Source organism: Plectropomus leopardus, chromosome 16, assembly GCF_026936395.1.
Source record: "Plectropomus leopardus strain MGB_pleo_1.0 chromosome 16, ASM2693639v1, whole genome shotgun sequence".
Classification (NCBI taxonomy): Eukaryota; Metazoa; Chordata; class Actinopteri; order Perciformes; family Serranidae; genus Plectropomus; species Plectropomus leopardus.
The window spans coordinates 23,698,393-23,711,527 of record NC_142191.1 but is presented as its reverse complement, the minus strand read 5'-3'; the positions used below and the strand labels follow the sequence as shown (position 1 = coordinate 23,711,527).

General features: G+C 40.4%; 1 protein-coding gene across 1 annotated transcript in view; it reads right to left on the bottom strand.

Moving 5' to 3' along the window:
* Positions 1–302: 302 nt before the first annotated feature.
* The window catches only part of afdna (afadin, adherens junction formation factor a), a 118,868-nt gene continuing 106,035 nt past the window's right edge, over positions 303–13,135 (bottom strand). Inside the window, 5 exon segments of the mRNA XM_088089691.1 lie at positions 303–2,248; positions 3,541–3,625; positions 8,797–9,177; positions 9,180–9,339; positions 12,551–12,679. Coding sequence (XP_087945817.1) covers positions 2,095–2,248; positions 3,541–3,625; positions 8,797–9,177; positions 9,180–9,339; positions 12,551–12,679 — 909 coding nt within the window. The 3' untranslated portion in view covers positions 303–2,094.

The window sequence follows — 13,135 nt, the reverse complement described above, 5'->3', positions numbered from 1 at the left end:
GAAATACACTCATGTATCAAAATTACTAATTAAAATGTTTGGAACATTATTTGTACTGCATTCACGCATTTGGCATTTTGCGGTAGTTTGTAAAGGCAGAGATTAATTTAATCTGTAGGGTACTTCAAATTTTTAAGTGTTGTAAACTCTTAATCTGAAGAGTTAAATTGCACTACAGGAGTCAGGAAAAAAAGTGGTTTAAGAAGTACGCTAATTACTAGGTTGGAGGTAGAACTGTTAATTATTATAAAACGAAAATACTAAAGCAAATCTGTTTGAAAAAAGACCACACTGCACGCCTGCACTGTTGAAAAATCTGTATTTATTAATGATTTACAAAAGGCTAAACATGAAACCATTTAAATGATTCAGTTCATTTTGAAACCTAAAAAGGATTTGTTGTTGTTGTTGTTGTTGTTGTTGTTGTGGGGGGAGAGGAGACAGTGTAGTGTTTTTACAGGTCAGTTATTATATCAGCATCTTATCTCATCATGTAGAATGTGTTTTAGTGGAGGCTCCTGGAGAAAAAAATTAAATAAATCCACACACAGGATGGAGTCAAACTGCAGAAGAGAGATACATGTGAAGCTTCACTATTTTTTTTTTATCTTTTGTTTTTAAAACTGGGGGGATACACCGGGATTTGAAGTGTGTTCCTTTTAGCAGAGCAGCAGTGTTTGTCAAAGTAATGATAATAATTGTGTGTGTATATATATTTGTACAATCACAATTCTGTCACCTTGACTCCAGTCCAAAAAAATAAAAAAAAATTTAAAAAAACCCCAAACTACAGCTGGTGTAAAAACAGAACACTTTTCTGTCTCTAATGCCAAAAAACACGGATTATTAACACAGTACAAGAGGTCCCGAATGTAATTCACTTCTCAAAACGGTTTGCAGATACATAGTTAATATTAAAAACGAAGTTTTTTGTGCAAGTATGTTTTCCCACAAGGTTTGAAATAAGTATCTGTAAAGCAAACACAGGCTTTAAGATTAATTTCTTTTTCTTTTTTATTTTGAAAACCAACATTAATCACATTGTGAGAGAAAGAAATCCTTTTTCTACCTTGAGTTTTACAATCAAAATAATCTCACACAACTCTGCAAAAAAGATTAGATTTAAAAGTAAATAAAATTAAGAGTTACGCCAGATGGGGGTGAAACATTTAAAAATTTAACTCCACTGACAGTGAGGAGCAGCAGGGAGGCAGTCCAAAATTTAGTGTTTGGGAGTTGGATTTTTCTGTCACCAAAATGCTGTTAAATCACATTAGTTTTGAAGTTTTTATTGTTTGTTTGTTTATTTATTTATTTCGAACACAAGCCTGGCAGGTTTCTACAGTAGTAAAAGAGTGAGACAGTTGTGGACCCAAATATTTACAGTAATGTTGTGCACTTAAAGTTCCTTCTCAGGACTGTACGATCCTCTTTTGGAGAATCTTTCAGAGTTTATCTAAAATGTCACAAAATAAAAATAAAAAAAAAATTTTTCCATGCTTTCTTGCTACGGAATGAAATAACAGTGTTTTCACTCACTGAGAATTTAATTTAAAAAAAACAAACAAACAAACAAACAAAAAAAAAATGGTCTGGAGCTCAATTATGGGCATTTCTGCTGGCAATTAAAAGTGTGAAAACAACATGATGCAGAAAGAGAGCACTAAAATAACACCGTAAAATTGTTTCTCAGTGAACTATTTAAAAAAAAAAAATTAAAATGAGAAAAAACCTTTCTCCATCCCCTCGCCCCAAGAACCATTTTATAAACAAAAATATATCCCCCTTTGTCGTGTGATTCTCAAATTTTCACTAGATACAATTAAAACTTTTGTACAGTGCTTTATCATTATATATCTTTGACAGACCTTAACGAGGGGAAGAAATTTTTAAGCCATAAATGTCTCTCCTGTTGCAACGATATAGCTACGCCAAAAAAGTGAATGGTCCAGTTATTCAATGATTAAAATAAAAAAAAAGAAAGGGGGAAAACAACACATACAGGAGGAGAGTTTTTATCCCAGGAGCACCTTAACGTTACCATGGTGATGTCGTTGTTAAGGTGGTGCTGGGAGGTGGAAGGCTCGGGCTCTACTACTTGGTATTGAGCTCGTTCTCCAGCTCCATGAGTTTGCGTGAAGCCTTGACCTTGTTGGAAACCTCCTTCCCCTGAGAGAAGAGACGCTGACGCTCCTTGAAGGTCAGACTCTCCGGAGCGCCGCTGGGGATCGAGTTCTCCTGCTCCTGACTGCAACACACAGACACATACAAAAATGCAAGTTATATCAAATCCTGGAATGTATCAAGTACATGTACTCAAGAATAATCTGAGGTACTGTACTTCAGTGTTTTCCTAAACGTTGCATACAACACATTTTAAGAGCAGTCCCCTTTTAACATATGGACGTATCTTTGGGTCAGTGAATGCAGCTTTTTTTATTTCCAAGCAGCAATTTAAGGAGTTTGAGTAGCAGGTCAGATAAATTGTTACCTCGATCCCATCAGGGCCAATCAGACTGATGGATAAGAGCAGCTGCTGCTACAAAAGAAAACTTTAAGACCCAGTGCTATGAATGATTAGGTTTCACTTTCACAGCGCCTGGCATTATACTGCTCCGTCTGTGCCCAGAGTACAGTCAGTGATCCGGGAGTGTGGTGCAATGCATAAGCAAATACGTATGTATATATATTAGTATTCCAAAAGCGCTCCAAAAATATATTATCAATAGGTAGCAGCAGATGTTTTAATCGTGCTGGGCCGCCACAAATAAATTAAATTGTGGAAAACCCTAAACAGCTTTAACAATGTGAAGTTATACTAAACAAAAAACACAAAAAAACCTACTTGAATTTAGTGGGGATACAGAATGATACAAAGTGAGCCACAAAAAAAAAAACTGAAAAGTTCACTGTGATGGCATTTCTCACCATTTCCTGACTTTTTAGTCAATTATAGTCATGACAGATTAACCAATAATGAAAATAATCACATACAAACAACAGTTCAAAATAAGCACCACCTTAACTACAACGGTAAAGTCCTGCTCTTACACGTATGTGCTAATTATCTACTGATGTAATACATGTTAGTTACAGTCAGAGGGATTATATTTCTACATTTAGCACTTTAACTTAAATACTATCAGTACATTTGCCTGATTATACTCACATACTTAATATTTTCACGGCAACATTTTCAGTGCAGGTTCTGAATTACAGTTCAACTCATCTCACCCAACACCATATATAATAAAAAACCACGGATAAAAAAAGTCAGAATACAGAATAATAAAGTGACTGAATCTCATTTCATATTGTAACAAACTGGCAGCTTAACACTCGACATACAAAGAGGTCCCTTCATGCATTGTGCACCATGCATGAGACGTGTCTTTGAAATGTGGTTTGTTTATCGAAGTCTTAGTAAAAAATATGTTTCTGACTCTTCTTAAGGATACTGTTTAACTGTTAGACACATTGACCAGTGTTTCATACAGAATTAGTCCTTCAACTAAAAACAGGTAACAGAAAAAGTGTCACCTCTTTGTCCATTTGTCCCGCGGGTCGTTGTATACTTCTCCTGATCCTACAACTCCTGCTGAGTTTCCAGTGTACGAGTTAAATCCTGTCCAAGGTTCAGGAGTCACACAGAAGACAGACAGAACAGATAAATAAGAGTCAGTATCTTTGATATTTCAGCTTTTGTCATCTAAAAACATCCGAGACAGAAGCTGCTGGCTGTCAAAGGTCTCTGGCACCGACCCCCCATTATAATGAGACATTTGGGCATTTTAATCACACAGAAACCTTGTGAAAGACGGCAAATTATTTTCCCATGACAGTATCGATTATTGACCAGAGACTCTGGGCGCCAGCAGCTTCCTCAGTTGACATCACTTCATTTCCCACAGACCAGCCTGAGCAGAAGGAAGGAAGGGAATGGGTTCTGGAGAAGCATTAAGGCAGAAACAATCAGATCTCATTAAAGTAGAGCAGCGAGCCGAGAAAAGAGAAAAAGAGAGCGTTGAAAAAGCTGTTAGAGGGCCATTCCAAAGCAGCAAAAATGGTCTGTGGTCGTGTTGGTGGGATCTGAGACTGAGGTCACCGTCAAACATCTGTTTAGTTTCTGAGAGTTTTATGTTTTGCCGTTTGATTCTGTATCGAGTAGGATTTACAAAATATATGGATTCAGGAAATTTAGCATATAAATCAAGCCATATAGTGAAGAAAAAAGCCCCTGTATACTTGTTAAAATAACTAACCTGGAGGGTGACCCCAACCTCTGACCTCTAAAGGAGACGTTAATCAGTTGGCCCATATGTCCCTGTGTCTTTTCTAAATCCAGCATTGTCCAGCGGAGCGAGACGCAGCCAGAGTCGGATCTGCCTGAGTGGTTCATGATAATGTGACGCAGGAGTCTGCAGAGCTTTATATCCAAATAAAATATTACAGCAGGGAAAGAGAACTATTAGTTCGATCCTGCTGATTCAAGGTCACATAATCCTTTAGGTATAAGTGATATTTTATATTCTAATCCTTTGTCAACAAATCCCATAAAAAGAACAAAACCTATAATGAATTGATCACGTAAAGGAAAATAAATGTGCATCGAGAAAATTGGATACTGCCAATTACTTTGATAAACATTTAATGAGTTTTTTGGATGTGTGTGTGTGTGTGTTAATTTCTGCACTGGGTACTTTTACTTGTAATACTTAAGTACATTTTGGCTGATTATACTTACCTTTACTTAAGTGCCATTTTCATAGGGTGGTATTAGTTCTTTCACATAAGTAAAGGATCTGAGTAATTCCTCCATCACTGCTAATGTAGGAAGTTATTTGGGGTGTTTGCAAAGCTCAGAAAATGCTCATCAGCTCCTTTAATCATTATTGTATATGAAACACATTTTTTAAAGGTAACTGTTTGGGCCACTGTGATGGACGAGCTAACACATTCTTATTTGGTCTTTTTATGGAACTAGTTGACAGACAGAAAATACAGAATAATGCCAGCCTCAGTGACAACATGTATTTGCTTAACGGGAATGAATCAGAGTTATGTGTTTAAACTGAGAAAAAAAACCCTGCAGACTCTCTTTGTGGCACAATATTTCACACCACAGGTTAAGAGGAATCACTGGATCCAAACAGTGAAGTTCAGTTCTTCCCTGTTGTGCTAATGAATAAAAACAGTGGTTGAATACTTCCAGCTGACTGCTGGAAGAAAAACAACTTAGAGTCCAAATATACCTATACCTCTTGTGTTTCAGATGACATGGAAGGGGCTGTTGGTACAGCTCAGATGCAGACACAGTGACAGGGTGTGAACCCACATGGATTCATCCAGCTGGCAGCTCCTAAGCCCCTTTATTCTTTGGGTTTTATAACGCGAAAACAGAGAGGGAGAGATCTGAAGTGTAGTTTGGGACGAGATCAAGCCGGGTCCCACTTCAGCCTCTAACCACACATACACAAACTGGCAGAGAACAAAGTAACCACAGAGAATCGAGCCATGTTCAAGGCCACGCACATTCCTCTGTGGGGCCAAAAGAGATGGAAAATTATACTTAGGCGCTGCGAATGAAAAATCTCCAGATTCACAAAAAAAGTCACAGATTCTCAAAGGTTGTGAATGTTTTTCTTTGACTCTGGTTCAGTTATCTTGGAGGCCAGCGGAGTCTGAAATAAACTCTTTGTTTTTTATTTTTCTGCAGCAACACGCATTTTTTTGTCAGAACATCTGTCTCTGGGGATAAATTGAATTTATTCTTCTTTTGTAGCTTTCTCCAGTTCATGCACCTTCTGAGCCAAACGGGTGTCAGTGTTGCTTTTTATTGTGATTTTAATATAAAAACACCTAGGTTCCGAGAAAAAGACACATTTTTTATTCAAGCTTCTGGAGCTGCCAGCTGATCAAATCACACTCATTCAAGTACATTTTGGAGATTAATTTGTCAGGGAAGCCAGAGACTCAGGTGCCACGTGATCACCTGAACCTGCCGCAATGCCCTGTGGGAGTTGTAGTCAGGTTTAGTAAAGCTGCAGCGTTAGACAGCAGAGACACAGACTGACGGGATGAAGGACAAGCCAGATCAGCTGACAGAGCCGAAACAGGTAGACGACAAGCACAAACAGGGAGACAGTTAGACCGCAAGGGCAGATTAACAGACAGAGAATAAAGTGGGGAAAAAGAAGCAAATAAAGGAGAAATAAAGGCAGCAGCCTGGTGGAAGCTACGCACAGGACAGCCAGTAAAAAGCAATAGACATCAAGCCAGTTACTGGGGTGAGCCGCTGGCAGCCAGAGTGCAGTATGCTGTGTTCATGATGCATGTGTTTGGTGTGAGAGGCGGTGAGACATGCAGATTTCAGATTTTATTTCTGAGGGAGGTGGAGGTGGGGGTAGGGGTAGGGGTAAGGGTGGGGTGGGGGTGGGGGGTGGTTGGGGAGGTAAGTGGGACATTAGTGGGATGTTTTTCTGATTGGAGTGAAAATGCAACAGTTGTCCATGAGGTCCTGGATGTGTTTTAGTGTTCAAAAGGCAGCGAGGGTGGAGGAGTTTTATTTTAAAGGTGCAGGCAGCTGTTTCCTCGACCTCAGGCAGTGATGACATTCAAACTGTGCTGCATTTGTAGCTCTGTTTGTCTGTGGACGTTTTAATAGCTTCACTGAGCCTTCATATGAAGTCGCGTCTGCTTGTGACCAAATGTCGATCAGGCTCCGAGTCATTTGACATTTTTCTGTAACAATAGGCTTTTTCTGGCGACTTCCTTTGATAATTATAAACATTTCCTTTTGTCACAAGAAGTCAAAGGTTTCAAATGTTAATGTCTAAACGGAAGCAGCTGTGCAAAAAAAATAAATAAATAAAAATCTTAGTCAAAAATTGGCAACTTTTTAGACTTCAATAAGGAATAGGATCTGGTCAAAGAATAAGTAAACATTAATACGAATCTGACCGCACATTTAGTGCTAGCATTTTGAACTGAAACAGTTTTTCATACTGAAACAATGTGCCAAAATCCAGCATCCTAGTGGGTATTGAGGGTGAAAAAGGTGCTTCCTAGGTGGTATTTTGTCTTATTTTTTGGGGGGTTCAGATCAGGGTGAAGACAAGAACATGCAAGTCAGATTGTGGACGATGGATGAGGGATATGTTAAAATAAAATGAGAAAAATAATAATCCAATTTCATGTTTTAATTTTTAACTCTGACTGCTCACTCTGTGGGTCTCTGTGCCACCTAGAATTTGAGAGCCGCATCATCTGATGCGTTATCAACATGCACATTAACTGTGGAGATGTGCTGCTCATTATTAGGGGAATCAGCAAAAACATTTATTAAATGGTATTTCCTAAATTATCTTTGTTTTAATATGCAATATCTTAGATTTACATTTATGAAATGTCCCAAAATGATCACTTTAAATGTACTACTTAACCAAATGTGCACATTGGAGATCTGGTTCAATAGTGGATCCTGAAAATCAGCACTGTGCTTCTGACACATTTTGGTCGAAACTGAATATTATGTTAAATATCTGGCTCTGATTAATATTTGTGAGAAGTTAATTTAAAAGCTCTTTCATTTCAAAAAGTTTTAAAACAGTAAGGCAGCACAATATTTCAGCATAAAAAAGAAAGCATTAAAGAAGTAAATGTAATTTAATTCGTCTAACCATCCCTTAGATTAGACTGAGGTAAAACCATATAAGGACATGCTGAGAGCTTCTAGACAGCTGCCAGTTGACTGCAGCATGACCCCTCCACAGTCAGATACCGCTTTTCTGCAATGAGCCCTTTTGAAGAAAAGCCATGATTGGTATCCTGACAAAACATCTGACCTGGATAAACCAAGAAAAACAGCTGTTTAATATCTGAGCTATGTGAAGAAACACTGCTTGACAAATAGGTTTTTTCTAGTTGTGGCACAAGCATGACCTTTAATATCTTGTGTATAAACAGCTGTGATGGATAGCTGCCACTAGGAGGCACTGTGGTTTCAGAAGACTGAGTTATGAAGAAGCTGAGTTTGATCCAGCCTGACAGCAAGAAGATTTTTTCAAACATCCACAGACAAAGAAGCGGCCTTTCACTCAACACACTGCTGCTGTGTGCGTTTTGGCATGTTTATGAAATGATTTAATCGGGTGATTGATGGGTTGTGTAAAGCCAATGGTGTGTCTCCTTCCCTTTAAAGCCAACACCGCTAAGCAGAGCCACGGGGCAGGAAGGGGGCGGGCGGGCAGACTGACGGCTGTGGCCTCGCCCCCTCGGGTCCCAAGCAGCAACAAACCAGACATAAAGGAGGCGGCGAGCGACAACACCAACAGTACTATGATTGGCTCTGATGGGTCTCAATCTGCAGCGAAAAGTGGTGGCGTGATTATCGATTGCTTTTTCTGTTCACTAGTGCTGATCGAGGGTTGGGGGGTTTGATTGGAGGAAGATGTGGAAAAATTACTGGAGGAGGTGTTTAAACAAACCAACATAAAAAAAAATACAATCTGATTTCCTCAAAGAGAGGGAGGGAAATTTCCACATGAATAAAACATAAAGTGATGAACGGAGGGACTGACTGACGACAAAAAAATTTGGACAAACATGTAAAGGAAGGAAAAAGTAGACGGTGGAAATGAAAAGGCCTCTCTACTGAAGGTCAAAATAAAGACAAAGTAGCTCTAAACTATGAAGGAGTGGGTAGTAAATGAAGAGATGAGTGGATGAGAGGGAGGTGCGGGAGCTGTGGAGGGCGCCGTGGCGAGCCTGACTCCTCTCTCCTCTCTCCGGGTCTACCTTTAAAGCCTCCTGGGGGCATGGAGCTGGGTTTGGCAGGAAGGGGGGGACCTGTACTGTTGGAGTTGTTGACTGGCGGCTGGAACGAGCCAGACAGGAAGATGCCGTCAGAAAGAGGGCGGGGCTTGCGCGCAGTGGGCGGCGGCTGAGGCCTGCTGTGATTGGGCGAGGCGGAGGCCGGGAGGTCGCCATACGACTTCCTGGTCGCCGACAGCTTCACCTGACCTGATTGATTGCCGCCGCCGCCACTCCCTGCTTTGGTGGCTTCCTCCTCGTCCTCCTCGTCGCCCGCGTAGGAGACAAACTTGGCGGTGTAGAGTGTGTCGGGGGAGGCGACCTGGGTTTTGAGGTAGGAGGTGTTTCTCTGTGGGGGTGGGGGGTGTTAGTAGGGTTGTGGGGGGCGGGGGGTTGGTAATCCCGGGGCAGCGGGGGCCGATACAGACCGGCCGGCTCGTCAGGCGTCAGCAGCTTTCTCTCTGCCTCCTCGTGCTGCCGGCGCCGCTCGGCCTCCAGGCGAGTGTAGTACTCCTCCTCTTGTCTCCTCTATGGGAGGGACAACCTGTTAGTAAGCTCCACTCTCACTGGCTCTCACCTCAGCAGTGGACACTAACTAGCCAATCAGATACAGATACTAACAGCTGGGGAAATATTCAACTAGACAAAAAGCTCCACGACCCCTGCCTCTACCACAGGAACACCTACATCTGTCCAGCACTATTCTTCTGGGCTGAACTTCACCTGCTCTAACCGGGCTGTCTAACCATACCCAAAGATCTGACACAGAACAAAGACCAAGTCCACCATGTCGACTAATTTAACAGAACTGAAGTGAACTGGTCCTTGATCAGGGACCTCATTTAAAAAATGGTCTGATGATCAAACATCATCTTAATCAGTGTCTTAACCCTTTGAAACCTGAGCAAATTGGCTTGATTTCCTTCAAAAACATGGGAAAAAACATCATTAGTGAATAATAAGCAGCATTATTTTATTTAAAGTTTAATCTGGATAAGTACTTATTCAAATCAACTTAATTGGATTTAATTAATTAATCATTTGGTATATGAAGAGTCAAAAACCACACCAAAAACACAGCTGTTTCAGCCTCCTAAAACAACTTTATATGGCTAAGAATTAATTTACATGTCAGAATAAATCCAAAACAGTTTTATAAATGTTGCCCATGAGTTGAACTCAACCTAACTGGTTTTCCACAAAAACAAATTGGTCCTCCTGCTGACTGCCCAAATATGTTGTATGTTTACAAGAACGTCAAAGTCATTCAACCAAACCATAAATCCACTCTGACTGGTCTAACAACTCCACCAATCTGACAAAATACTGGAAGAAGAACCTGTTCTAACTGGTCCACACTACCTGAATACTTGGTCTGACACTTGGCAACTGAAGTACCGTGAACTAGTTTCCCGGACCACTCTGTCCACCGCCATCTCCCCTTCCCTCAGCATTGTGGGAGTTTACGCATGTGTTCACAAACTATGTGTCCATATGTGCCTCAGGTTCTCTGCGTATCCTCAGTTTATACTATTTGGTTTGTGGGTAGTTTTTTGACTCGAGCCCACCCTGTCTCCGCTGGCCTGTGATGTTATACATGTATCTACGCTGGAGGAATGTGTTTAGATTTCTGGGTTTGGAGCTTGACCAGCTGCTCCGGGTCACATTTTGCTCAATGTCGATGCTTCTGATGTCAGATTATCTTCAGGGGTTTTTTTTGTGTTTTTTGGTCCGTTGCATGTTGTCGAGATCGTGTATTTCCTCAAAAGCATAACCTCTAGTGCTGTGGATGTCTCCGAGCTGCTTTTGATGGTTGAATCAGCCCAGTTGGAATCTGAAGAAACTGGGAGGGATTAGTGGGTGTGTGGGTTTGAATGAGTGGGTGGCTGGGTTTCTGAATATGTTCAGTATGGATGGCTGAGGGCGGGAGCGAGGCACACGGGTAGGTGTAGATTTCTGTGTGTGTGTGCATGAAGTGAATGTAAAGCATGTGGTTTTTTGGGGAAAAGTGGGAGGGTGGGCGGCATTCCCTAAACAAAGTTTTTCTGAAGCGATGCTGGATGGAAATGGTCACAAAAACTTAAATTAAAAACTCAACAAAACCATAACAGCTTCCCCCGAAAAACTCAAACAACTGAACTTCCTGACACACATCGACAACGACGACAACAAGATGGGAGTCCCATGCTTGAGGTGGGTGGGAGCACATTACATGACACAGCAATACGTCACATAGGGTTGGGGGGGGGGTTGCACAAGATGAGGACATGCAATTGGACATCTTTACGATAAACAAACATCAGATTAACAGTGAAACCACCTTAAAACAACATCTCTTTCTCAAAACCACAGTAGTTTTAAATGTCTCAATGGAAAAAATCACTGAACTATTTAAGCTAAACCCTATCTGAGATACTTTTCACTTGGTCTCTTCTACCTTTCTAGTCTGAGCAAATAATGAAGTCTGTCCTGTAGGAGCTACACAAAGAGGCAATATTGTAATATAAATTTAAAAAATGTTTGAGGTTTTTAAACAACCAGTGGTGTGATCGGTGGTCTACAGTTCACAGGACAAATGCACCAAAATAATGACGTCATGGTGAAGTCAGTGGACGTGATACAATGATATAAAACACTGAATATGTTTGATTTAACACATTAGACAGAGATGGGTGGGTGGACAGCAAATCAGACTACTGGTCATTTAAAAACTCCAAAGTGCAAAATAATGCCAAATTTAAAACTCCACCTATTAGGGGAACAATAGATCTTGTCAAATTAGCTGAGAGCTCTACAGTATATGAACAAACATCAATTCAATACAGCTGAGCATAAGATCTCTTTGTTTAAAGCAGTTTTGTGTTACAGATTTAGTTTCAGATGACTCCCAATTGATTCTGCATTCATTAACCTATAACAACACAACATAAAAATTAAAAACTTAAATCTGTTTTCAGTCAATTAAGTAAATTAAGCTTTGGTGGGCAGAATTAGTCGCCATTTAATCTATTTTAAATTAAATCTATTACACAAAGTGTGGATCAGGTGAGATGATTTGAAGTTGCTGTACATCCTAAGGTAGGACCAATATTTTCATATTACATTGGATCTTTTTTCCAATCGATATAAGCAAATAAACATCATGTACCCCTCATATGATGGAAGTGAGGATTTAAATCAGGATTTATTATGTAGCCAAACCGATGACACAATCAATGCAATCTGCCCAGGAACGTCTTTTGACAGATTTTATCTTTTTTTTTTTTGGCCTTAATTGATTTCAACGCATAATAAAACCGCTAAAAATGAATAGACCTTAAATTTAATTTACTTTTTTCCAGCAATACAAGACTAAAGGTGTAAAAACGACAAGTTGTGGTTCTCCAGGGGGTAATGTGCCTGACAGTCTCTTAAAAGCAAATAAGCATATTTGTCCAAAATAAGACATTTCCTCATTTTCCAAGTTATTTTAACTTCACACAGTTATCTAAACTCTTTGGAGGTTAATCAATCTGTTTATGCGACACAATTTGATATTCACTTAGTGCCAATACTCAAAATTTCATAGGTCTAACAGAGGACTGTACTGCAATAAAATGCTTTTAAGGGGCCCTACAAGGTACTGACAGCAAGATACTAAAAGAAAACTCATTGTGGTCCAATCCTGATAAAACTTACTAAACACCCTACAATCAGTGATTTTCATTAACTCCCATAGGTTTAAAGCAAACAAACCGACCTTCTCCTCAGCCTCTCGTTTGGCCTCCTCCCTCCACCTCCTCTCCTCCTCTTGCTTTGCTCGCTCCTCTGCCTCCCGCTTACGAATCTCCTCCAGCTGCTGCTTACGCCGTCGCTCCTCGTCCTGCAACTGATCACACACACAGAGCAACATGCCAAAAGGCACGCACGTAAACAAAGAAACAATTAGTACAAAATGAATCGTGTGCCATTTACACACAAACTCTGAGAACATTTCCACATCCAGTGACTCTGTTTGACTGCTCGGACACTAATGTACACTGACATGTTGAGTGTAATGTGAGGTAGGTTTGATATATCTCACAGGACTGCTCCAGAGGAGAGGAGCAGTGTGCACTGCAAACACACAGCACAGGCAGACATACACATACACATACACCCACACGCACGCACACACACACACACACACACTGCTGAACATGCAGACACAAACCACAACATGCAGCAACAACAACAACAACAATAACAAGCCAGAAACCAAAAAGACAGCCCCTCTTTTAGCTACTTAAGGTGCGTTTGATTTTCTTCCAAAACGTGCCCATGAAAACATCAAAAGGTCCCGCTG